The sequence below is a fragment of the Alosa pseudoharengus genome, unplaced genomic scaffold (genome assembly GCF_046254945.1).
Source record: "Alosa pseudoharengus isolate Yale_2024_CS ecotype anadromous, Long Island Sound unplaced genomic scaffold, YU_APseudo_1.1 YU_APseudo_1.1_scf_14, whole genome shotgun sequence".
NCBI lineage: Eukaryota > Metazoa > Chordata > Actinopteri > Clupeiformes > Clupeidae > Alosa > Alosa pseudoharengus.
Genome location: NW_027468609.1, coordinates 29,228,128 through 29,255,128, shown reverse-complemented (window position 1 = coordinate 29,255,128; position 27,001 = coordinate 29,228,128). Strand labels below are relative to the sequence as shown.

General features: G+C 43.5%; 1 protein-coding gene across 1 annotated transcript in view; it reads left to right on the top strand.

The window, feature by feature from the left end:
• Nucleotides 1-289: 289 nt before the first annotated feature.
• Nucleotides 290-27,001, top strand: part of gfra2b (GDNF family receptor alpha 2b) — a 39,506-nt gene continuing 12,794 nt past the window's right edge. The window contains exons 1-4 of the mRNA XM_076283423.1: nt 290-341; nt 1,260-1,574; nt 13,619-13,696; nt 18,350-18,731. Of these exons, the coding sequence (XP_076139538.1) occupies nt 290-341; nt 1,260-1,574; nt 13,619-13,696; nt 18,350-18,731 (827 nt within the window). The remainder of the gene's footprint in view (nt 342-1,259; nt 1,575-13,618; nt 13,697-18,349; nt 18,732-27,001) is intronic.

Below are 27,001 nucleotides of genomic sequence, written 5' to 3'. Positions count from 1 at the left end.
AATGATCGTGTTTTATTCCGTGTTGCGTAGGAACATATTTGAATGAGTGCAGAATTCAATCATTTTGTTTGAAAGTGGAATTCCGGGCAAAGACGGGAGTATGAGGATGGATTTCTAACTATTGTTAAGCATACTAACGGAGTCATCGGCGTTGGACATGAACCTGTGGTGTGAAAATTGTGTCGACACTAGAACCACGTTGGACTTTTAACCGGGCAGTGCAGGAAATTACTCTACTGATTCAGCAGTGAACGACATCAGGGATTCCTTTCCCTAGCTCGGAGTACGCATGGGAATTATCATGTTTTTACTTCATACTTTCACTGTCCTCTTTGTACTGGGTGAGTAGCCTCCACATGCGACTGAGCAAATTCAACACGATTTGTAAAAATAGCTAGATTTAATGTAGCCTATCCAAACTGTGTTTGACATAATTTACTTAAGACCATAGTGTAATTATTGATACCTCAGCGAGGGGCATGCTTGGCTAAAGTATATTTGAAATTGGAATGTAGATATAAAATGTGTTATATTACCTCCTCTAAGAGTTTTTGTCGAATTCAGAAAGCTACCTGCTACCTGCAAGTCACACTTGCCGTCAAAGAGACACGACGCAACGGAAGAAATGTTCGGAGAAAAGAAATCTGTCAAGACAATTTCGAACCAACCACATTTTGTACACGAGGTTTAAAATAATTATTTGAGTAACTACTGTGCATGCCATTCGTTTAAGCTCTCTGTGGTTCAGAATAAAATACAAAGGCATGCTGTAGTATTAGTGATATCCTCACTTGGATACATTGTCTGAGTTACCTTGCAACCTAACTTTGTATTAAAACGGTTGGATAAGAACATTCTCATAATCTCCGATGAGCATACATAGTCTGTAGAAAATGCGACAGACAGAGGGAGTGACACAACATTGTGTATGCACGATACCAGTTGTACATTTTCGTGAGACACAAATGAAAAAACATTTTAACAATCGAGCTACCTTATAACAGGATGGTGAGTCGATAACTGTGACCAAAGTGTTCAGTTCTTGTCCCTGAAGATAGGTGTCGCTCTGGTTAAAACAGTGGTAGGCTATAATACCATCAGATTTACAGAAAATGGCACCAAAAGATTAATTTGACTTAGCCTAATGGACAAATAAAATATGCTTTTGTTGTCAGTTTGTGAATTAGAGACAATTTGAGATAAAAGATAGATTGAAAGCTACAACAAGATACTCAAACACTATCATGGTCTTTACCCAGATGAACTTGTACATTCCGTGGCAAGCTCCTCTGCCTTGTCGGGGCTGGGGACACACGACTGGCGGACCCCGGTGGACTGTGTGCGGGCCAGCGAGATGTGCAACCAGAACTCTCAGTGCAGCTCGCGCTACCGCATCATGCGCCAGTGCCTGGTGGGAAAGGACCGGACCACCATGTTGGCCAACCGCGAGTGCCAGGCTGCTCTGGAGGTGCTGCAGGACAATCCCCTGTACGACTGCCGCTGCAAGCGTGGCATGAAGAAAGAGCTGCAGTGCCTACAGAACTATTGGAGCATCCACATGGGCCTGACCGAAGGTAAGAGGAAAAAGGGGCCATGAGGACTCAGAAGGGCACAGAAGGGGTGGATGTGTTTGTCCTCCATGTCAGAGGAGCATCTTGCTGGCTTGTTGTGTGATCAGTGCTTGAAGGTTGATGGGGTCATATGTATCATACATCGGGGTGGTGTGTGTGTGTGTGTGTGTGAGGGGGGCAACAGATGGAGGGTTTTTCATAGCAGCCATGTAGATGTGAGCTAAGAATTAAGGGGTGGACGTGATTGTCCATGTTGGAGGAGCATCTTCTGTTTGTGCTGTGGTCAGTGATTGTCCATGTTGGAGGAGCATCTTCTGTTTGTGCTGTGGTCAGTGCTTGAAGGTTGATGGGATCATATGCAGCATAAATAGGGGTAAAAACAACAGATGGAGGGCTCTTCACAGCCGTGTAGATGTGAGCTAAAAAATCTTTTTATATGAGGAGGAAGGGGGTTAAGGGTTTAACCCATATTAAGGCAAACGGTTTGAAGAACATTCTGCCCCGGATAAGGGGCATTATTGTGCAGTGGTGTGGTAAAACTCCCTACTGTTGCCTTTCATGGCTCAGTCTTGAGGGCTTGCAAAATGGAAGCAGTCTAACAAATTGAGTGCATCATCACATGGCTTCACTTTCTGCTGAGATCAGTTGCCTTCTCGGCTGGACTCTGGCCCTTTAGCGAAGGTGTGTGTGTGTGTGTGTGTGTGTGTGTGTGGTGTGTGGTGCGTGTGTGTTTGGGGGAGGGCAACTTGTTTGCTCTGCACGAGATTGCAGTGTGTCAGAGGCCTGAGTGTGAGTGCGTATTGCATCTGCTTCATGGAGGCAGTTCATCATGGAGGGCTTTCACTTCTGGGACAGCATAACTGCTAGTGCTTTGCCTTCAGGGAGAGTAGGACAGAGAACCATTACAGGATTTAGGCACTGCAAGGCAGGCTGAATTTCTTCCCCATACGCTTTAGCTTTTGACTAGGAAATCTAACAAAAAGGCCTTTTGATGCAAGCATTCACAGAAAGAGAGAGCAGGAGACAGAAAAAGGGAGAGTTTGTCAGGCCTGGCATTTCAATGAGGCCTCTTGACTTCTTAGGTCTGCCTGAGGCCTGTTAAGGTGAAAATTACATTTTGATGATAAGCTGGGTACCCTTTGATGATAAGCTGTGTACTAAAAGAGCAAGCAATGCAGACAGTTCACGGCATAACACGCAAGGGCATTATACAACTTATTATGAGAAGCAACATTGAAAACTCTGTTCATTAAAACAATGACAAACTGGTGACACTTTTATAAAAATATTTCAGATCATATTAGTGAGATAGCGATGCATACTTCAAACAAATACATTAATGAACTGCAATGGTTTCTAATATGTGTGGTTCAAAGCACTTTAGAATTTTCCTCTGCTGCAGCTCTTGGTTGGAGTCATGTTTGTGGTCTACTTTGAGCCAAGCCATCAGACCATCAAATGAAGTTTTTTTTGGCTTTCTCTGTTTCTCCATTCTGCAAATAAACATTTGTTGTGTCAACAATGCCCCCCCAAAACACCCAAATTACTATAACTGTGGGATGCACTTAAGTGCTTCAAAGCAACAACACAGCCAATATTAGAAATCAATCAAACCAGCAAAAAACACACCGTTGCAAGGCTACACTGTTCAACTGAAGAGCAACTAATGGCCATTGAGTGCCTTCCATCTCACAAAAATAGGAGGGTGAAAAAAGCCAAACAACATGAAAGATTTGGTGCACACAGTATACCAAAAGAGCAGTTCTCAGGACCACCCGGGGTGGGGGGTGTAGGGACTGAAAAATTACTAGTCAGTGGAGTCAGCCAGTGGCTGGAGTGAGTGTGGTTCAGGGGCTAGCCACGCTGTGCCAAGAGAGAAGCTCCAGGCAAGAGCTGTCCCTCTCCATGGTGCTGAAACGGCACAATGCCCCCTCCCCAACATAGCCTCCCCCGATTCTCCTCCCCTCCCCTCCGCTCCGCATCTTACTGCCTCAATGCCTTGTCAGTGTAGACTACACCTCATCTGATCCTTAACACATAGACAACCATAGTCGAAGAAGAATGTAGACAAAGCAGGACTGAAATAATAGCACATAGAGTCTGTCTCCGTATAGTGCACCTAGATAGCCGTGTCTGAGTATTTGTTTTTTTTAATCCACATTCAGTGGAAAGAAGCTCTACTACCAGAGTCCCCTGTCGGCTATTGCATGTGTACACAGACTCAGGGGGGTACTGGGCACCTTTTGAGGCGAGCTGGAGAGGGTAAAATGGAAGAGGGGAGAAATGGCAACAGCCCCCTAGTTATCCTCTCTGAACATAAATGTATCTTTGGCACTAAATTGAACTAGAAAAGTAAAAGGCAAATGACCTCTCTGATCCGCAAAGAATAGTGTGCTGTTTGTGCACATGTTTCCTCCCTAACACAAAGACAAACAAAAGCACCCATTAACTGAGGAGGATTTTGATTGTGTTGACTTTGGAGAGTGCTCTGTGGTAACTGCACGACAGACAACCATGGACCTCATTAGCTTTCTGATGGCTTGTGTTAATGGAGTCATAATGGATGGAAACACTTGCAAAACATTTTATTTCCAGTAATAATTCCAACGCTGCTTTCCCCTAAAGACGTACGCCATCTTCGCTGATATGTGTGGTAGATCTGCCTGTAACAGGTGTACACAGAGGTTGCAGCAATTATCTCGCTCTATGGTTTACATGCATATGAATGACAATATTACATGTTAAGCCTCTAAATGTCATGTTCCTTTCCTAACTCCAGTAACAGTATGTATTGCCTTAATATTGCAATCACAGAACAGGCACATTGTTCTCATCTGTCTTACTATTATAAGTGAAAATGGATGTTAATCTATTGCTCAGTTCTTAAATCATTTAGTTTAAGTATCTGCAGCTCAGGCCTCTACATCCTCTTACATCATTAGAGCTGGGGAAAGCCCAGGGCTTCTCCTTAAGCACTAACCCTGCCACATCTAATTATAAAAGCATACCTAATCACAGTCAGTGTCCCATCAGTGTTCTGTGGAGCTGTACACAAAATGTGATGTATAAAATTAATGTTTGTGTCATCAGAATGACACTGATTTTCTCTTCATTCATTGAAAATTAGCTAAATATTATGTGTACAAGGATCAACAGTTTTAAAAAGTACGGCAGTTTTTTGTTTGTTAACTCTGTATATGAACATTGCAGGTGGATTGCAACATTTACCTTGGCTGAAAAATGTGTTCTTTTGTGTGTGAACACAAGCGAAACCAGGGCATTTTACCTAGAGAAGCCCAGTCGTCTTGTTTGGAGAAATTAGTTTTGCATTATACAGCGTGCAGTATCTCCTTCAATGGACACTGAGGCCAATTATGCAATTATTAACAAGCACTGCAGCCCCCACAGCCATGTCCATGGCTTTGTAAATCTTTATTTCTGAGCTGTCTATGTTAATTAGGAGATTACATTTTACTTTTTGCACTGCTGGAAGATGTGCAGAGGCAACTTGCAAGGCTCTGGGCACAGCTGCTCTGTGTTTTCCATTCTTCGGTGAAAGAATGTGATTTATGTTTTGCACAACAAGCCATTGGTCGATGCTCTTATTGTGATGTCTCATGGCTAGAACACGGCGTGAGCAGAGGAACATCTAATTTGGCGTGTTGAAGGGATAGTTCAATCCAAAACAAACCTATTTACTTTCCTTTTTTTCTACACAGTTGTTTGCTTCTTAATGGAAGGATATTGATAAGAAAGTAATGGTGGAAATGGCCAAAGCTTTGGATTTTTAAACAATCGAAATCAGTCTGGTATAGGGTTAGACATGCTCTAATTAGCAACTGTAAAAATACTATAAATTGGAATCCTTTGGAACAAGAGTGCACATCAAAGTACTTGTTTTGTTTTGCAAGGAAAAATGAAAAGCTTTGTTTTTCTTTATCTTTTTCTAAATTTGGTCATTTTTGCTGAGCCATAAATTATGTGGATATGGATGTGTATTTTTTTTTGGAATTGAGTAAACAACTGCATTTAAAACCTTTGTTTTCAAGAAATATTAGATTGCTGCACTACTCAAATGTTTTGGAAAGAGTTTAATGTAACAATTTAAGTTTCACTGCTGGTTATGGCCCTGGAAGTCATAAGTCAGTGAAGCCTCTCCAGACCCACTCTCAACCTGCGGTCTGGTGTCAATGAGGCTAAGTTATTAGAGTATGGTATGTAGCCTAAATGCTGTTGCTGTACTTGCTGATCCAGTGCAAATGCTGTGAAGAACTGGATGTTCTGGATCACCACACTGTCACAGTACCCTAATTAACAGAAAAACATATTTGTTGTTCTGTCATGATGTCTAGCTGACTAAACCAAACTGTTGTGTAATGGTGTAATTTGTAAGTTGTAACAGCAAACACCTCTGTCTCCATGCTGTTTTTCATCCTCTTGCAAGGGCTAAAAAAATCTGTCATTTAATTATGTACTGCCATTGTCTCTATCTAACCCCTCTGTGTTTATGCTCTAATGATGTCGCTATGGCATCCCCATTATAAGAATCTAATTTGTGATTAGCTCAGGACCATGGTCTCCTTTTTTTTTCTTTAAACCTGATCTAATGGGCAACAGAACAAAATATCTCTGTTATTCTGTAAAGCATGTCATATAATGAGCTACAGTACAGCAGTCTAAACTAGTTTGCGTTGGTATGTAGGATCTCAAATGTAAAATATAACACAATGAGGTTTCCAGGTTCCAGGTTTCTGGTTTCTGGGGATATGTATGATGTAAAACACCCCTGAACACTGTAACAAGTTGCTGCTGGCGGCTTGAGGTTTCACAGCATTAACAGAACAGGCTTTGCAGATTTAACATAACATTTCACTTTTACATCAAAATGTTTACCAAGGTCAGTATGACATATAATGTGAACAGCTCAATAAAAATCACTAAGAAATATAACAGTGTGCGGTGGCCACCTCTTTTTATATATAATGTGAACAGGTTGGACATGACAAAACATTCAAAAATCCAGTTTGTTCTCTTAGTAAATATGTCATCTATCTATCTCATCTGTCTGTCATCTTCTCTTAGTAAATATATCTTAATCTATCTATGAAATAAAATAAGCGCAGCAACAGCAGACAAAAATATATAAACATGCTCTTAAAATTGCCCTGCCAATTCAAAATTACTGCAAATGAGAAAATAAAATGTCAGTAATTTCAGTTACGTTTCAACATTACGGAGAAATTGACCCACTTGGTCATGTGACATGAATACACCGTGTATACTGGTCATGCCCTCATTCGCACAGCATAAACCACCTGTGCTGGCGTGGGACTACTGCTTCATATTGATCACTAGTTTCCAAGTTACCCATGGGTGGAGAGATAGCCTCCTAACTCAGAGAACAAAGGTTATAACGTAATCATACTGTACATTCTCTATATCATATCAAGATGTATCAGTCCACCCTTATTACATATTTCATATGAATGAGGAGCCTCTGTAAGACACACAGTGAACAGACTGTGCAGACTAAGCACAGAGGTATACCGGTAGGTAGATAGATGGACGACTACACCCTGCACCCTGTATACCCTCAGAGCTGTGGTGACTGCCCAAAGGAGGGCTGTCTTCAATACAGGAGGAAGGGCTGAAATAGGGAGCCTTATGCTTGTCATTGTCTCTTTCAAGGATCCCCCTTCAGGACTGGCAGTCTATGAGACCCACACTGCGTGGGGCCAATTTAGACAAATCCTTCAGCCCCCCTGGGGCTTCACTATGAAGTAAAAGTGAGAGATAGGCCCATAAGGATTCCTTTTTCACTATGGTCGGGGCCATGGTGGCCATTCAAGGATACAGCCAGGAACTGCCCGCACAGACACATGATGGTTGCACATCTGGGTACACAACAGCCAATTGCCCAGATGGTTTGTTGCCAAAGAAGCCCAATAGTGTGTGTGCATTGTATGAATGTGCACAGGGTTGGAAGAATTGTAAGATCCTGCTGAGTGTCATTAAGATCAACATTCACAACCCAGTCAGCTTTGGTTATTGCTATTCATACTGTTGGAATAGAAAGCATTCTGCTGCAAAAGTCGGAGATACAGCTTGGCGCTCTGAGGTCCAGTGCTGTGCTAAAGGCCTCTAACTTTAATGAGGACTGGAGAGTGGCATGAAAGATATTATGTTTGACTTTCTCCATGATGGTGCCTTTGTCGAGGAACATGCATTGCTCTGACTCGACTGTCTGCTGTGATTGCTGCACTGAGGGTGGGGATGTTGAGATATGTTTCCAGGGTCATGCTTGATCAACTCCACTGGGTAGCTCCTTAGGCTTCATGGACCTTGACTGGCAACCTGTGCCTCTGCATACCCTCAGGGTAGGATGGAGGCCACTGGAGCTCCAGACTCCAGGCGGCCACTTTTGGCCGGCCACTGGACCACACTTAGGCTAAGTTTGGGGATTTTGTGACTCACTTGCAGTCATCACCGTGGAAGAGGGAGGAGGCCAGGCGGATTTCCCTTTGCGCATGATCTCTATTTCCCAGGAGATTTGTGACCCAGGTACTGTAAGAGGAGAGCTCTGCCGTTTGTCTGCTGTTCATAAAGCTTCATCTGAACTACCAGTACAAAGGCAGTAAAAGCAGGCCATCCCTGATCCTGCAGAACCTGTCGGGGCAGTGGATCAATGCCGGGTAGCAGTGGAAGTGCGAACAGTTTGCATCACCTCCTCAGAAGATGCCATAGGAGCCATGACCATTCCTGAGGGTACAGGAGCAGGCTCCCGGTTCCTGCCTTACATGCTTGTACATGTTATTCTTTGGTGGAGAGTGGAGGGGTCATTTGTCAGCGAGGAATACAAATGTAAATCCATTGTGCATGGGGGAGGGGGGGGGGGGGCATTGTAGAATAGACCGTGTGAACTGAGGGGCTGCCTATCATGATTGGCAACATAACAGCACAAGACAGCAAAACAGCACATACAAGCATGCTAACTGTTTGCCATGATCACCTCCAGCATTTTGAGCATGATTGACAGTAACAACTGTAATGCCCCAAGCTGGTTAAATACGGAATAACTGGATGCTAAATTTCCTTCCTAGTAATCCTTCCCTGTCCGGGTTAACTTGACTAGCACACTAGCTTACAGTATGCATTGCTTGCAATATACCATTTAGAGCTTTCATAGGCTGAGCCTAGAAGCTCTTCTCAGGCGTGTTTGGCTTATGTTTCACATACAGTAGGCCTTGTTAATTTGCCTGAAAAAGAAACAACCACAGCCAGGGAGAAAGCCTCACAACAATAGAACCACGGCCAGGAAGAAAGCTTCCTCTCTCAATACTTATCTGCTATCTGTGGATAAATAATCTCAATAGGATAGAGAACTAATGTTCTACTGCAGAACTAATGTCAAATGCCTGTTATTTCTCACATTTTTCAGTGTCTAGTATGAAATAATGTGATTAAATACCACCTTAGTTGGCATGATGCATTATTATGTGTTAATTTTAACGAAATCAGTGACTTTGCAGACGTTTTAGAACAGCTCTCACACAACATTCAAAATTCCAAGTTAAAGCCTTTATAAGTGCCCTGCCATTTTCCAGTTTTAACAGTAGAGAAGTGAAATCATGCATTTTAAAAAATTATTCTAATCAAAAGTGGCTGTGCTTCTCCCTTCTTCTAAGCATTAATTAAAGAGCCTTTTAAGGTATGGGGATAGGAAAGGGCGGAATTCATTAGCTATTGTGCACCTGACAAATACAAGACCATTCCCTCTGCTGCTAACTCATTTGATATTTCAAGCTCAATACATCATGCCTGAGCCCTACAGCAGATTAATTTGGTTCTACAGAGGCAATGCATCAGACAATTGTTCTATGCTTACTAATTGCATCCTTTTTTTATTTGGAAAAAAATGCAGCACATGGAGAGTTAAAGCCCTTATGTTTATCTCAAAAAGAAAAAATACAGATAAGTCATCTCCAGACAGTGTAGTGTGTCTGAAAACATTTGAGAAGCTCTCAACTTGAATTGCACTGTAATTAGCCACAGTCCTACCGTAGTCAGTCATTTTGATTAAAAACCCTCTAGTAAAATTTCCACTACACTGATTCTTCACATGTTCTTCACCATTAAAGTTTTTGTGACCCTTGCTCCTGTGAAATGAATGCTGTGTGCCACAAAATGAAAACCAGACTCATTTCTCTGCTTTATCAAGATAAATATTTTTTCCATTTTCAAAGGAATGAACATGACTTAGACAGAGTATTTTTTTCACCTCGTGTCTACATTGTTGCATAATTGATTTTCTTGGTGAAAAGCAATTTCATAAGCAAATTCGTAAATGTATGTGTTCCACTGGGCCACCCATTGCTTTGTGATTGCTGATGGCCGCCTTCTCTCGGGTACGTGGGAGGAGAGAGAAAATGGTACACGGACACATTCTACCTTTGCTTGGGTGGTCCATCCAGCTTTTTAATGGTGATAAAAGCACCTTGGATTATACGGCTGACCAGTCATAGAGCGATACAAAAGCTTCTTACTTTGAATTTGTGTGGGGGATGGGTAAGGGAGAGTATATATAATATATATAATATAACTATAACAAGTTGCATTTATATTGCGCTTTTCTAGACACTCAAAGTGCTTCACAGTGAAGGGGGAACCTCACTAACCACCACCAATGTGATGCACGGCACAGGTGATGCACGGCAGCCATTATGCACCAGAACGCTCACCACACACCAGTTTGATCTGGAGAGTGAGCCAAATACACTGGGTTATGATTAGGGGAACAGGTTGGGAATTTAGCCAGGACACCTTGGAACCCCCTACTCTTTGCAATAAGTGCCATGGGATCTTTTATGACCACAGTGAGTCAGGACCTCGGTTCAACATCTCATCCAAAGGAGGGCATCTCCTGCAGTACAGTGTCACTGCCACTTACTGGCCAGCCACCAACACCACTTCCAGCTGCAACTTAGTTTTCCAAGGAGGTCTCCCATCAAAGTACTAACCAGGCCCACACCTGCTAAGTGTCAGTGATTCAAAGTACTAACCAGGCCCACACCTGCTTAGTGTCAGTGATTCAAAGTACTAACCAGGCCCACACCTGCTTAGTGTCAGTGATTCAGCAGAGACAGGGTATCCGTTGGTATGGTTGCTTGCACAAAAAGTAAAATAAAGTAGACGTATTCACCAACACAGTATTTCACCCACCTGATATGTTAAAACTATGCATTAAGTCAAAGAAAGGTAATAACGGCATTTAAGTAACAAATGTGCATTTTGTACAACATGTTACTGAAGTTTAGCCTGGCTAGCGCCACCACTTCTCAATGAGACGTGGTCTGGGAACCAAACGTTCATTTTCTCGTATTTGAAAAAAATGCCCAGATCCGTTTATTGGGTGCCACGGATGTCTATCAAATGTGTCTGTGCATAGCTTATCATCGTCTTGCTTTCCCCCTTGTTCTGTGATTGGTCGCCTATCTCAGGCAAAAATTTGCTCCATGGTCTCCAGGCTGCCTTAGCAGCGTGAATCAAATCGCGCGCAAGGCAGCATGGGAACACCCAGGCTAACTGAAGTTTGCTTTTTCTATTCAATTCAATTTATTCAATTATTGTATCTCTATTCAATTAATTTCAATAATGGGTATGGTATAATGGAGGACTATTTTGGAATGTGACTATTTCATAACATTTGTGTCTATTTATTCATTTAATTTATTCATTTGTATTTCTTATTTTGTGCTTGGAGTTAAATCCTTTGCTTTTTGCTTCATGCTCATAAATGGTAGATTTGTACTTTTGCTTTGTAGTAATAGCAAGGCTAAAAAATACAGCAGATCATCATTTTGGAAGGGAGAAAGTCTACATAAACAGATAAATGGAAATGTGTGAAGGAGAGAAAGGATAATGAGAGAAGTTTCCTTGCCAGCCAAAGCTTCTGACTAAAACGGTTTCCAAGTTTTGGTCCAGCCATGGATTCAGCAAAGAAAAATATACACAAACAATGCTTGGAATCGGTTGGCCATAGAAGACTCTTGATCTAAAAGCTGTGTACCCTCAGGCTCTGTGCTTTGTGAAAGATGAGCAATCACTAGCAAATATATATATATATATATATATATATATATATATAAGTGTGTGTGTGTGAGAGAGAGAGATAGAGAAAGGCAGGGTAGGAAGGAGGGAGTACAAACTCATTGAGAGGTTAATTAGAAATCATTCCAACAATATTGTCAGAGGTAATTAAAAAGGCACACAAAGACTGCGCTGGAATGCAGTAGCACACTTAGCTGAGCCGCTGGGACTGCTGAGGGAGGGTTGACTGTCGCGGTTGTGCACGAAGCCATGCCTCAAATTCAAAACAGGCCCTTTTCTTCCCGTCTCCATCTGTCTCTCCGTCACATCGAGATGCAAACCGCAGACAAACGAGGAGACACAAAGAGCATCCCTGTTCCGGAGGGGTCCATTACAGACTTTCTGTCCACAAGACGAGGATTGTCAGAAGGGATGCACAAGACAAACTGATCTTGTTTCGAAAAGGAATGAAGCTTTCAGCTAAACTTTAGGTCCAAATTTAATTCAAAAGGTCACAGGCTAAAATAATGTGTATTTTGAAAAATGTGGCAAGGTGTATTATATTTGCCAGCGATATTTAGAATATCAGCAGAAGACATAGCTTTATTAGTACATCTCCCTCTACGTCCTTATAAGGGCTGGTGGCCTTTAATTCATCTCCACCCACATGTTCTCAGCACATGCCCCCATTGCTGTATGACAGATATTATCAAAGGATGACTGCGTTCACCTCTCAGTTGGGAAATATGAGTTAAAGTCATGAATCTAATTTATGTAGAGCACTGTGTTTCCATCTCCCCACATCATCTGCTTGTAATGGGGACAGATTCGCCTATCTCTGATGGATCAGCTTCTTTTTTTTGGTGGTGGGGCGGCACAGAAGTGTCTCCTGAGATTTTCCTCTCAGGGGACGTTGAGATATTTTCCTCTGAGCAGAGTAGAGACAGAGATGTACGGCGTAGGGGGATTATGCCAACACCCGCTTAACTCATTGAGGAACGGTGAGGGGAGGAAATCATAAGCATAAAGGCGGCCACGCTGTGGAATTGATAGCACCAAGCGGCGGTGACACACAACGATAAACCGCTGATCCGGGATCATCCCATGAAAAAGAGGCCGCAGCTGGAGGCTGGTTTAGGCTGCTCACAGAGCTGCTGAGGAGACCGAAAGGTGGTGAGCCCAGCAGGGCAGGGAGCCGGAGAATGTGGGGAGCCTTAATAATAATGGCAGACGCGACATAGGGGAGCTGCGGCGGCAGCAGCAGCAGTAGCAGAAGTGCACAGCCCCATCTGTGGCAGAGGAATGTCCCCAGATCCCCCCCTACCACGACCGGATCAGCACACAGCCACCCGGCACATCCTCATTCACACTCACTGGCTTTATGACTAATTTGTCAGTGATTATCACCCCCGCAGGACATGTTTACATAACTTGATGAAACTCCCCAAGTCTGGCCAGTGAAAGTGCTGGTGTGCTTACAGTCACAATTAGCACGGTGCACGGCACTGACAGTGTTTTCGAATGGACGGCCAGATTTTTCTTGGCTTTAAGGGTCGTATCTGTCAAAGCGGTGTCTTGTCAATGTCTTCCAATTTACGAGGAGGGGATTTACAGCGTTGGCTATACCAGCGGTGACTGTCGGACAATCCGTTCTAAAGCTGTGTGTCTGTGTGTGTGTGCCCTTTTGTGCAGAGGGCAGAAAACTGTTAGGGATGCTGAACTAAAAGTCCCTGCAGCAATGCAGTACAGAATGCAAAATGAGAGCTCAGAAGGGAACCGATGTGCGACTGAGATTATATCAAGTTGCCAAGGCAGCTGCCTTTCATAACACAACATAAACATTACCTTGGGAGTACAAAATGGGAGTACAGAAAACATATTTCTTCAGTAAGATACCGTGTTCTGAATGACAAAAAGAAATCCTACTGTACATTGCTGATTCAATGCTTTTTCATTTGCAGATGAGGAGATTTACGAGACATCCCCTTATGAGCCACTGCACCCCTCAGATGAATTCAGGCTGGCCTCCATCATTTCAGGTAAGATAATTGGCACCTGTTTAATCATGTCTGGGCTTCAAAATAAAAGCACAGAGGTGTGTAGCAACCAGTGTGGGCCTTGTGAGGGCTAGGCTCTGTCCTCTGCTGTGGGTGTTTATTTGTCACTCACATTAGAAGGAGTAGGCTAGAGAATTCCATATTGGATGCATATTGGTTTGATTGGGACAGTGCAAAGCTGGAGACTGTAAGATGTGTAATGCTCTGGGGTTTGTGAAAGAAGATTTCATTTCCATTGCGGGATGGACCTCTTAAGATAACGATGTTTTGGAATCAGTTGAACCTTGAGGACATAAGTGTCTTTGTTGTACATGGATATCTATCAGAAGTCAAACAACAGAAGAGAGGAATAGGCAGCAATAGCTGACTGCCAATAAGCGATAATGTTGCCTCTATTGATAAAGTAATCATCTGCCCAGGGGCAGTTCACACTGTGAGTGACAGACTGTGGATCAGTCATCCCAGTGACAGTCATGAATTATGGATGACTATACTTTTAAACACTGAGGTGCGAGCTGCAAATTAATATTTAAAACTGAGAAGAAACACACCCCTGTTTCCCCTCGTGCCCCTCCCCTTGGGAGGCTATCGCCGCTAAACAGATTGCAATTTGTGTCGCAATGTGAGCATGCAGACTGATACTTATAGGGATCAGGGTTATCACAATATCAGAAGATAGAAGCATCCCACCGTGGTTGGCTGAGGCTTCAGGTGAAAGGAGGTGACTAAGAATACAAATATGAAAAAATGCTTTGCTCTCTTCCTGATTGGGAAGAACAAAAGCTATCCTTTGTCTTGTCACCAAAAGCTATTTTCTTTCCAATTTCCGTATGCGACAGTTCACATTTCTCATTATTTAAACTACACTACAGGTAATCTGTGGTCTTATGGAAGACAGACAAGGTTGGAATCGGGATCTCTAAGGCCCCTCCCTCACCCAAGAAAAAGAAAAAAAGGGATAGATGATGACACATTTTCTTCCTGACTGGTTGCTGCTGATGCTTTGCCATTTTATTATCCTTTGGTGTGTCTAATATGTGTATATTTGACATATATTACATACATGTCAAATTTATTTCACAACAGCAAAAAAGGGAAGCTTTGCTTTTAGAGGCCACTTTATTATTTTGCAGTGTAGTGTATTTCATGGGTCACTGCAGTAAATGAAAACACTTCAGCCACAAGTAATGATTTGGCTTAACTTATTTGACCACATCTATGCACAATTTTTCTCCCATCATCACTAACATATCAGAAAGGCACTGCCCAGTGCACACATTAATGAGTGGTCAAAAAAAAAAACAGTCTCCCTCAAACACCCTTCCTTTTTCAAATGTCAATTACCCCCCAAAGCATACAGCATTTGCAGAACTGTGAAATAGAAAGTGAACCCTTTAAATGGTTTTTGTGCTTACACTCAAGAGATTGTTAGCATGGAACAACAAACTCTATCGAGACTGAACAATCCTGTTTCAAAGTATTTTAGTGGGAGTTATGCATTCTGTATTCCAAAGCTGCTTTGTACGGTGTCCAAGTCACTTTAGTTTGTTTTCAGAAAACAGACTGAATATATTCAATTTGCAATGTTTACTTCAAAGTGCAACCTTGAAAAAATCTTCTTATACAGTATCTGTCTGAGGCTTAAGTCATACTTGAATTTCAGAGAACAAAATGTAGTGTTTCTTCAGACTTTTAACCATCTCAAGATTGCAGCTGAGTACACGGGTCAAGAGATACCTTAACATTTTAAGCCATATCAAATTCACAAAGCATTCAGCTGCGGAGAGCAGGATAGCATATCTCTGAATTATTTCACACCAACAAAGTAGAGTCGGAACGCGATCATCCTCCATTACCGGTCATTTTCAACGGAAAGACCTCTGGTTCGGCACTGTTTGAAGTTGGCCACTCGAGCTTGTTCAGTCCCTCCAACCAATAAATTGCCAATGAAGTTGAATCAATGCGTGATAGCCCGATGCAGAGGAGTCCTGCCGGAGAGAATGGGCGAGTTAAGAGGATAATAGAGCGGGACTTTTAAAGAATAGCCGCACCAGAGAGAGGAGTGAAACATTAAAGGATGTTTTAGACAAGAGTGTTTCAAATCCATTACGCTGGGGATGGGGAAAAAAAGCTTCACTGATAGTGGATCTTAAAAGATTGTTTACTGTCAGTGATAGCAGATGAATTCAAAAAAAGGAATTATGTTGAAAGCTTAGATATATTTGGAAAGAGCTGGATGCATGATAATTGATGTTATGAAGAGTTATTTTAGGTGGTGGCTTTCAGGACATATCTCTTTCACTCTTTCCTGTTTGAAAAGTGCAACTTTATCCATTGTATTTTTATCTTTCTTATATCTGAAAGGACACAGGGGATGCATATGACTGTCAGCATATGTGAATATGTTCCTTGATCTTCCATGAAGCGAGTGACTCAAAGAATCATGTTTCTTCCTGTTTAAGCAATACACAAGGATACCAAATACATATCAAATACGCCCTATCATATATTGGCAAGGCTGAGCCTTGTTGTGACACCTGCAAATAATCTGTTTTCTGTTTGTCCCTTTAAACACATAGACAGACACATGTAGAAAAGGCAGGGGCAGGAGGTGTCCTTCAGACTGTGTGACTGCCGGCATGCAGAGAATTAGTTAGACAAAGTGAGAGTAGTTGCCGAAAAAGGTAGCTATTTTACTGCCATATTAGTATCAAAGGTCTAAAGTTCATAGAGATGCCACACCATTATGGTTATACAGCCATAGTTTGTACCAGTAACCACCACATACTGAGCCATAGAAGATTATTCTTATTCTTATTTATGTTGACAGTACAGTTGTAATTTATAGAAATATAGTCTCTCATGTGGTCATCAGTTTTGGTGACAGATACAGTTTTTGGGAGTTAAATCTGATAAAAACTGACTTCAGTTTCTCCTCTGTGATGATAAAGAGCACAGACTAGTTTCAATTTTGTTACAACAGCATTAAATAGTAGAGGATTCAGCAAGGAGCAACACTGTTCCATCACTTCAATGGGCTGTTTGGTAGTACAACAATCTGACAGGTACACGTTCCACTAACATGACCTTACCAAAGCTGGTGGTGCCATGAGATCTGTTTTGAAAGCCCATTGCTTGATTCCCTCCGCTTAAATAAAACATGTGTGAAAACGCCGCAGGGAAGGGCTTTGAGCTCCCGATACTGTAAAACCTTGTCTGTCAGGAAAATAACAAGGTAGTCCTGGCACACAGCTAATTGGCCATTGCGTACGTGTACACACAGAATATTTATCAGTCTTGCTGGTCTGGGTTGGACTCAGGGCATCGCAGGATCCCCCCACCCCCACCCACCACCCCGAACAGTTTTAACCTCAGTTTTGCTGTGTGTTTTTTGAGTGAGGCTCCGCGATGAGATAAAGAGCAGAGGGGAAACTCTGGAAAATGTGCTGTCAGGGTGCGAGGGTTAAGACTTCTTAACAAGCATACGCATATTAGATTAAATCAGAACCTTGACATGCACACTCATTACCGATAACAGTCCCACAGCTCAAGTCTCATCCTGATTTAATCCATGGCTCTCCTTTTCACTGGAATTAAGGATGGCTGGGAGGAGAAGAGGGGGAAAAGAGAAACGGGCCTATGTTAGATTAGGGCAGATTTCACTCGGTCTGAAAGGAAGTCTGGCTAATGAACTATAATCGCCTGCAGTAATCTCACTTGATGTGTTTGCACCCTATTAAGTCGACAGCAGTCACAAGAGCAGGCAGGTCAACTCGTGTTGCATCAACTACACTGAATGTGAGAAATGTGCCTCCAGGTTATTTTATTTTTCACTTTAAAAAACGGTCTGTGAAACGCAGGAACGAACCCTCGCAAACAATGTTTACCAAAATCCGCATCCCTCAGTGGAATGAATTTTAAAGGACACGCACAACAAGTGGTACATGATGTAGAAACAGCTTTTACTCTCTTCACAATAAATGGGGAAAAAAGCAGTTTGAAGCAAACATGCGGATAACAACAAAGTATTGCGTCCTTGGCTTCCAGAAGGAGGGCTATTAGAACACAAACCCTCTGAAATCAAACAGCACGGAAAGGTCAGGATATGGAATGAAGGAAGAGACGAGTGGAGATGGAGGAGTCAGGAAAATTACTGGTGTTGCCAGTGAAATCCTTTTGGTGTTGACACAAAAGTGGTTCGTTTCAATAGTCACTAAGACATTTTTAAGCACTTTGATCCATATAAAACGCAGTGATCTTGATAAAAAATTCTGCACAGCAATTAGCATTTCAGAGTCATAGGAAATGTGGTCATAGAAACAAAAGATATCTTTGAAGCTGTGTTGCTTTTATCAAAGGCGGCCATTAATGTTGTTATCAATTTCAATTCCAAAGGAATTTTGTTCTTTATTAACTCAATATTATGTTGAGCCAAACCATATTAGACAAAATGCTAAAATATATTTGACATCACAAGCCTTATGCAGACCTATTCACTAGATTTCAAAGTCTGCCGTGTGGTCTTACATCATCTGTGTGTTGTAATTCTAACCAAACTCTTGTGATTTGTATTACTCTTAAGCCTCCATAGCCCCTCCATTCATACATGTGTTTTTCTCCCTTTTGCTGCCATAGACTCAGCCTCCACCAAGGGTAACCTTTGTTTGGACACGGGCACCCCCTGCAACCCCTGCCTGGACGCGGCCAAGGCCTGCAACCTGAATGACACCTGCAAGCGTCAGCGCTCCATGTACATCCAGTCCTGCCACAACAAAGGCTCGCCACTCCAGCAGCCACAGGAGCCCTGCAACCGCAAGCGCTGCCACAAGGCCCTGCGCCAGTTCTTTGAGCGCGTGCAGTCCGAGTTCAGCTACCCGCTGCTCTTCTGCGCCTGCAGTGACACGGCGTGCGCCGAGCGCCGCCGGCAAACCATCGTCCCGTCCTGTTCGTTTGATGAGAAGACCCGGTCTAACTGTTTGGAGCTACGCCGGACCTGCCGCTCAGACCCGCTCTGCAGGTAAAGCTTGCCTCGCCAAACTGCTACCTCCACAGGGACTCCACCCCCCCCCCCACCCCCTACCTCCCACCACCACCACCACTATCCCTGCAGAAAGTCTGGTCTGGAAAGCCATAACGACTGCAGTCATGGAGAAATATTTTAAGCAAAATTCTTTTTAAAATTAGCTCCAAGTGCAAAGGTTGGTGGGCACTTGAACAGAACATTTTGTGAATTGGGCACTGTTAATGTGCTGAAAAAGCGCTTTGGGTGATGGTCCTGGTGGAGGCTAATCAGTGGGATTTTGGGACCAGCTGAGTCACCCCTCTGGAGTTAACACTTCCTTCCTACCCATAAGGTCATGTGTCATTCATCTCCCCATGGCACTCTAATAATTACCCAGTCCTTCATGAAATAAAAAAAAAACAGTTCTGAATGTCAGCAGAATTATTCATGGGAGTTAAGCATTACACTAGCATACCAAATGTTTTCAAGTGAAGTCTTTAATTGATTTTCATGACTTGAGAGGTACTGCAGCTTAAGGAAAATGTCATTGTGATTCACAGAGGCACATTCTCTGCATGTTAAGGGAGGACAAAAAGTCACTGGAGTCATTCCCAAGACACAAAAAAAGAAGTCTGCAGATTGTTAAACAATAGACACAACACAATGTTATGCTGTCTTTGCAGATACAGGCTTCATATAAAGGCCATGCCAGTCAACTTCCTCACCTGCATTTCTCTATACCCTGAGACCAAACATAGCTAAATTCTTATAATTTTGCGCTGGAAAGTGTAAGCCAGTCCTCCAATTGTCCTCTGTTCACATATCCTGCCGTTCTATGGAATACCACAAGCTATATCGGGTAAGGGATGGGGTGGTGTGCTAACCCCTTGAGAATATGAACATAGATTGGCCTGAAAGGGTTGATGTTGGATGCGATCCAGAGTAAGGCCAATGGATTGGAGTAGGCAGGGCTTAATGGCATTTTAAGCATTTGGCCCCAAAACCAGAATCTTTAATGAGAGGTGTAATGTGAGAGACAAATGGTCTAACATGTATCTTTACTAGTCTTATGTATGCTTATCAACATTCTTCACAGCAAATGCCAACTATATTAGTTTCTTTCTTTCAATACCCTTACCTACTATGTCCTCAAACCAAATAGTCATCTAGATAAAAGAGATTGGGAACTCGATAGCCTACTACTCACTGTCAGAGTAAAAAAAAATAGATCTCATTGCAACATTGTTGCCATGTGTGATGAGACCTGAAGTTGCTTGTGTCTAATAGCAATTCCACCCTGCTTGAAATGCAGCTCTCTGTCTCTGTCCTTTTGCAGGTAGTGTAATGCACTGTGATTTAGCCTTAAGGTAAGAATGTCTTGTTTGTACACAAGCAACATTTTGTCACTCGCCCAACCATGCCTTCCAGGCCGGCTCCCCTAATTATAGGCAGGGCAGCGGCGGGTTAGGCCGAAAGGCCTCTTATAAGGTGTGATTGATGGTCAGCCACGAGAGTGTGCGCCCGTGTGCTTGGCCAACCCACGCTGCGTTGAATACTCCATCAGTCTGCCACAGACCCCCAGGTATCACCTTGCTCTTGCCCACTGCGGGGAACTGGAGGACATCCAACAGCAGTGCCAGGCGCAGCCGCCCTGCCAGGCATGGAAGTCCCTGCTAATGTGCGCTATTTAACCCTGACCTGACCGGAGTGACTCTCGATGGCTCACGTCACCGAGCACAGAACACCTGTCCACACCTGAAATAAAGGGGCATGTCAGTGCCAATGTCAATCTGTTGTTGTCATACACCATCACCTGTTCAGCCAAAGCTGCTACAACTTTAGCGCAGCACTCATAGCATTTGCACCTACCATATTTTGTATTGCTGCAAGAGAAGCGGAAACCCGAGATTTTCACTCTCTTTATGCACGGATAATGAGGTGTAACAATAACTGAGTCTTGAATCTGTTGTCTCACCATAGTGGCACTGAGGACAAAGTTAAGAGAAGTTTGCAGTTTACAAAAGTGTACTTCAAAGCAATAACATTAACAGTGGAATGCACGGCCAGCCTCTGTGGTAGTCCTCTTATTTGGGGGGGATTAGAGAATTAGTTTATTTACAGTATAGAGTTTGCAGACGCCAGGGATATGATGCCTGGTTGATCCTCAAAAGCTCTCTCCTCGTCTCTCTTGTTCGCCTCAGATTGGAGCGCAGACCCTGGATGCACAGGGACTGTCTTGTGTAGGAGATTGATAATTACACTGCGTGTACAATAAACACTGGGCAATTCGGTTAAAACAGACATTTCTCTTTTCCAGAAGTAGGTTAAAAGTCTTTTTCTTCTTATTCTTTGGTGATGACTTCTCTCATCTCATGCCTGAGTACACACACCATCGTGGGATTTGTGCGAGGCATTTTGACATAAATTGTTCTCAGCAACGTTTTGATCAAGTGAGCGCCGAGATGAAGTTGCGGCTTAGGCGGGCATGGGGAAGCCACGGGCACAGCCTGTCGTGGCTTTGATTTATTTCAGGTGACACGGATCTAGTCCCTTTAGACTCTGTGCGGCGGCTGTTGTGTGTACATAGCTTAAATGGGTGAGCTGCTTCTGCCGAGTGGGTAGGTCATGGACCCGTGACTTCTTTGGGGACCTTATCCCTCTACGGGGATTTTCCTCAGCCCCCTCTGCCCTTTTTTGAACACGCACATACACACACACACAAACACACCCACACACACACATACACACAGGCTCTATTTCTTTCTCTTTGCCTGTCTGTCTCTCTCTTACACACACACACACATACGTGCACATACACATGCACACACACGTTCACACACACACACACACACACACACATGCACGAACACGCTCACACACACATGCATAGACATACTAATCCATCCCTGTCTAATAAAGAACTGCCAACTCTCTGTGTAGAGACAGAAAGTAGTTCAGTCACGCTCCCTTTTCAGACATTGCCGCCCTTCTCCCAAGTGTAACAATAAATTCCACAAAGTAGGCAGCCCCGGGCAAGATATGAGTTAGAATCATGTCGTGTAGATTTGAATCATTTCCACTATTTAGGAAGCACCCGTCAGCATAGCGATACTGGACAGGTTAATGACTTGAAAATAGCGGCTCATTTTTGCTCGTTCTTAAGTCTTCCTTCCCTTGTTCAATCCCGGATGGAAATGAAGAAATCAGCTGTCATGCCCATGTGCAATCCGCAGAGCCCACCTTGACTTTCAAATAATGCGAGTGGGATGTGTTACATCGGCCAAGTGGGAGTAGAAAATGAAGGTCTGATGAAAGAGCCGCAGCTGAAACGAGCTGGGAAAGGAAGACGAATATGCTCGCCTTAAAATGGCCGCTTAAGATATCGGGCCTTCGTAGCGTCTCTCTCACCCTTTTAACCTAAATATGGGAGATGGATTGTTTAAGGATGCCCGTGCTGGGCCTCGGCCAGGACAGGAAGATGAAGCGCTTCTGACCATCTGCTCATAAACTATCAGGGATAAGCAGTCGATTAAGGTGCTCAGGGGCCTCTGTGCTGTTGCTGCACAGGACTGAAGCGATTTTGTATTTTTTTTCTTCTTCAAATGCTGATGAGTGTTCATGCTGTTTTATTCCAATGGTTGTTAAAGTCACGCGGAGAGGGAGTCAGCACAGCCTCTTCTGGAAGCACATTTGAAACCACAGCGACAATGAGTGTCTGTGAAATAGGCTATGGGCATGCAAGGCATGCAACCGACAATCATGTCTGACGTCTTTTGGTACGACTGTCAGTCCTCGTGTGAAAGCAAATTATGACTGTAAAAAGGATGCACCCCATTCAGCGGTGCACGCAGGCAGCGCATGCTTGCCTGTTTGCTGGATGATTTAAGGTTTGGATTTTAATCTCTGGTGATGCAAGAACAGTCTAAAGGCTCTGACTTCCACTGAGACAGTGAAGCTCCAGTGGATATCTTTCTCTCTCTCACACACACACACACACACACACACACACACACACACACACACACACACACACACGGGATGTTGCAGGTCTGGAAAAAACATACATAGAGCTCTGGAAAAAAAATAAGAGACCACTGCACATTTGTCTGGTGTCATCCTACAGTTGCTGAGTGACATTCAAAAGAGTTGATGGTCATATTCAAAATTAAGAGACCCCTGCAAATTTGAATATGACCGTCAACTCATTCGAATGGCACTCAACAACCGTAGGATCAGAAAACTGTGCAGTGTCTTTTTTTTTTGTTGCTTTTTCCAGACCTGTAGATAAAAGGCTTGTCAGTTCTGCAGTTTTAAAGGGAAGCAACTACAGAGAGAACCCCTGCACTGCTCTATTAATATACCAGTATACCAGTATAAATGGTGTGGTGACAAGACTGCCATTGGCCTGAAGCTAAATGTTGTCTCCAATCTACCACCTTTAAATGTTTTTGTCTTTTTCTGGTGTTTTTGAGTGTGTGTGTGTGTGTGTGTGCGTTTGTCTGTGTGGCCACACAGCACCCCTACAGGAAGATAGCTTGGATGCTAAATCAGTTTGGCATTAAATGGCCTGAATTAAGCTCGTCTCAGAGGAGAAAACTTGCCTCCACAAATCATGAGCCCTTACCCTTTCCAGCCATCTGTGAGGTTGTTCAAGCATTATTATTTTATTTCAAGCTTGCTGGCTGGTATCTCCAATTCCAAGCTGAGGTTGTCACACAGTCCGGGGCTACAGTAACAGGTGGAGCTGGGTGGTGGGGTAAGATATTCTGAATAGGGATGGGGTTGAAGGTGGGGGTGGGGGCAGTTAGTGGGGACATCGGGGTGGGGCTGCCGGGGACATGCGGTTGGGTATTAGCACGGATGATGGCGGTTTAACACTCAAGTTGCGTTGGCCTTGCTTATCAGGGGCACTCATTTACATAGCCTGGCCGCTGATGTTAATTTGAACACGGAGGAATGTAATTAACTATGTAAATCATGTGCTCTGATGGGGGATTTGTTAATTAGGAGGGCATTTACAAGGCACTTATTACAAACCAAAACAACAACAAATTTTTTTTAAAAAGGAGTTAATTTCCCAGTGACCCCCCCCCCCCCCACACACACACACACACACACACCTGCCCTTAGCCTTGCCTAGTGGGACCCGCACATAACCACATCCTCTGCCATGTTGGAATGTGGAGCTCCATTTTAAACAGATTACCTTCAATCCTTAGTCACCTGACTGCTATTCCATAATGCAACAGTGCTCTATTGGCATTGCTCCTGCTTCCCACCTTAATGTCAGCATGCTAATACGTGAGCCGTCCCCTGGGTCATTTCCAAGAAGGGATACGGGCATCACATTCATCATTTATATCTATCATGCTACTGCTGTGCATGACAGTTCTGGGGACAAGTACACTAATTTACTGTGAATGCAGTATACAACAGAAGTGAGTTAACGTTAAATTATTCAACATTGTATCACCTCATGGTAATGGCATCAGTTCTAAGTTGAGCAGTAAAATGTAGAATTATGTAAAATTATGTGAAATGAAAAGTTAACAATTTAGATTTACTATATTAAAGATACAGGCTGCTTAGAATGAGCTTTAATGGGATAAAACAAGTCAGCACATCATTCATGAGATTCAATTTTTCTTTTTACAATACTTCCACCTTTTCAATACTTCCTATGTCCAGTGTTGGACACATTTTTGGAGATTCTTCAAAGATTTTCCTTTCAGCTGCTCTTAGCCTGAGGGGTTTGTTGTTCTACCCATCTTTCAAAAATAACCCCAAAGGTTTTATTGGAATGAAGTCAGGCAATATAATTGGCAAGGTCATACTTTTCCCTTCTGGTGTGATTTTAGGAGTGTGCTTTGAATTGTTATCATGATGGAATATTCCTCTTCTGCTAAGCTTCTGGAGACTAAGAGCCATCTTGTCAGACAGTATTTGAGTACATCCACAGGCAGTCATGGCGACTTCTACGAGCACAACCTCCCCAACACCTTTTCACTCATACAGCCATATATAATAGCACTCCCACCTCCATGCTTCACTGTTAGGACTGTGCATTCACTGTGGTTCTCATTCGATTCATGCCATCTGAAACACTCAAATGTGTCTCTCAATCTCTTTTCTCATCTAACCAAAGAATGTGCTCCAAATATTCATCAGACTTCTTTTCATGTTCTTTAGCCAAGTTTAATCCGGCAGTTTTGGCCAAATCACACTTTTTTTCCCAATCTCTTCGAGGCCGCACCGACTGAGCTTTCATAGAAACTCTGATTTCTATTGTTACGGTCCTGTCCCAAATCGTAAGTACTTGCCTGTTTTTCAGAGCTAGATTGTGCAAGAAGTGCATGGCCATAGAATCATTCTGGAAGGATGTGCCTCTCTAGCTCTGATTAGTGGTACTATGGCTCGTTCTGTCTCTCCTGATTACCGCTGCAACTGTGCTTCCACTGATTTTTTACTTGGTCACTGATCTGCCTTGATGTTTCACAGTCAAATTTCCCCAATCAAATTTTTTCCCTTACGGGGCAACGATGCAAACATGAAGATAGATACAGCCCATAGGTCTAAAATGTATTAAGTTCTGGTGTTCACAGTTCAAACGTGTTTATAATTATGATCATTATATCATGGAAATCACAAATGTACCAAATTTCATTATTATATTTTCAATATGAAGAAATACTCTACTGGTTTAGAAATAATGCAATTATTGAGAGGTGATATAGTTTTGAATCATTTGGCATTAAAGTGGCATTACACATGAGTGTACTCACTACTGTTGTATGTTGACTGGGCATGTAACAATCAGCTACTGTTTGTGTCCTCACTCTCCATAAAATACTGATAGGTAAGTAAGTAAGTAAGGCTAACCCTAAGTAAGGGATAATGTATAGAACGCCGGTCATTATTGGGAAAATAAGTCCCGAGATGGCGAACCGGACCCTGACGCGCAGCAGAGGGGTCTTGTTCTGCCCTGAAGGGACTTATTTTCCCAATAATGGCCGGCGTTCTATACATTATCCCTTACTTACAAGTAAGCTGTGCGTCGGGGTCCGGTCGCCCTGGGTTAGCCTAAGCCTTGCTCAAGGGCACTTCAGCCGTGCCTACTGGTCGGGGTTCGAACCGGCAACCCTCCGGCTACAAGTCCGAAGCGCTAACCAGTAGGCCACGGCTTACCGTTCATCGTGGCATTTGCTGAAACAAATAGTTCGCAACACACGCTGAACTTGAATCAAACATTCTTTAGAACACAGCTGATCAACCGTCTGCTTTCACGTTTGAATGAAGTTCCAGTCCTTGCGTTGTAATATGAAATACCTGAATTAGAAGCACAAACTCCGTTGCCATTGACAGCGGTCATTATTTTTTTCAGAGGTCCTTTCCTAGGAAATAATGACCGCTAGAACTTTGGGAAATCCCATTCAAGTCAGTGGAGCGTTCTACTTGCCTTGTGAAGAGCCGTGTAATAAAATACTGATAAAGGTCAGTGTCTTTAAAAGTCTATATGTCGTAGGCCTATGCGTGCACTCTGACATTATTGCTGTGAGGGTCTGGTGTTGTGCGCTTATGCCATACTGATTTCTCGCTTCGTGACTTAGAGGAGGGCTGTGGCATGACTCACTCACACACTTACTGTACAGTGGGTTGACACACTCATCCGAGGAGAATGCCACTACATCGCATGGACACGAGGATGGAAATGGACGATTTCCTGTTGGTGAGGGGGAAGGAAAGAGAACTGACAGAGAGAGAGAGCAGGGCGGGGGGGTGAGCGTGGTGAGGGTGACCTTTAAGCAGTGTGTGAATGTGTGTGTGTGTGTGTGTGTGTGTGTGTGTGTGTGTGTGTGTGTGTGTGTGTGTGTGTGTGTGCGGGGTATAAGGGGGCATTTGCCGTGTGGCCCCATGGGACCTGTCTGTTCTGTGAGGTACAGTAAGTACCACAGAGAGTGCGTGTCTGGCCCGCCGCCCTGCTGCCCTGACCTGAGAGGTGGCCCCGTTAACACCTCACTGCACGGGGTCACAGGAGGTGCGGGGCTGGCTGGCAGGCAGGCGCCGAGCAGGAGCCTCCAGGATCCTGATCTCACCCACCTCCGAGTGGAGACCTCCGAGCAGCTTCAACACCCCTCCCCCGCACACGCACACACACACACACACACACATGCACACACACACACACACACACATGCTGATTCACTCACTAAATCAAATAAATAAGAGTCCAGCCAGTGAAAGGCAGGGCTGACGCAGAGTTCACATGGACAACATGTGGCGGGAGG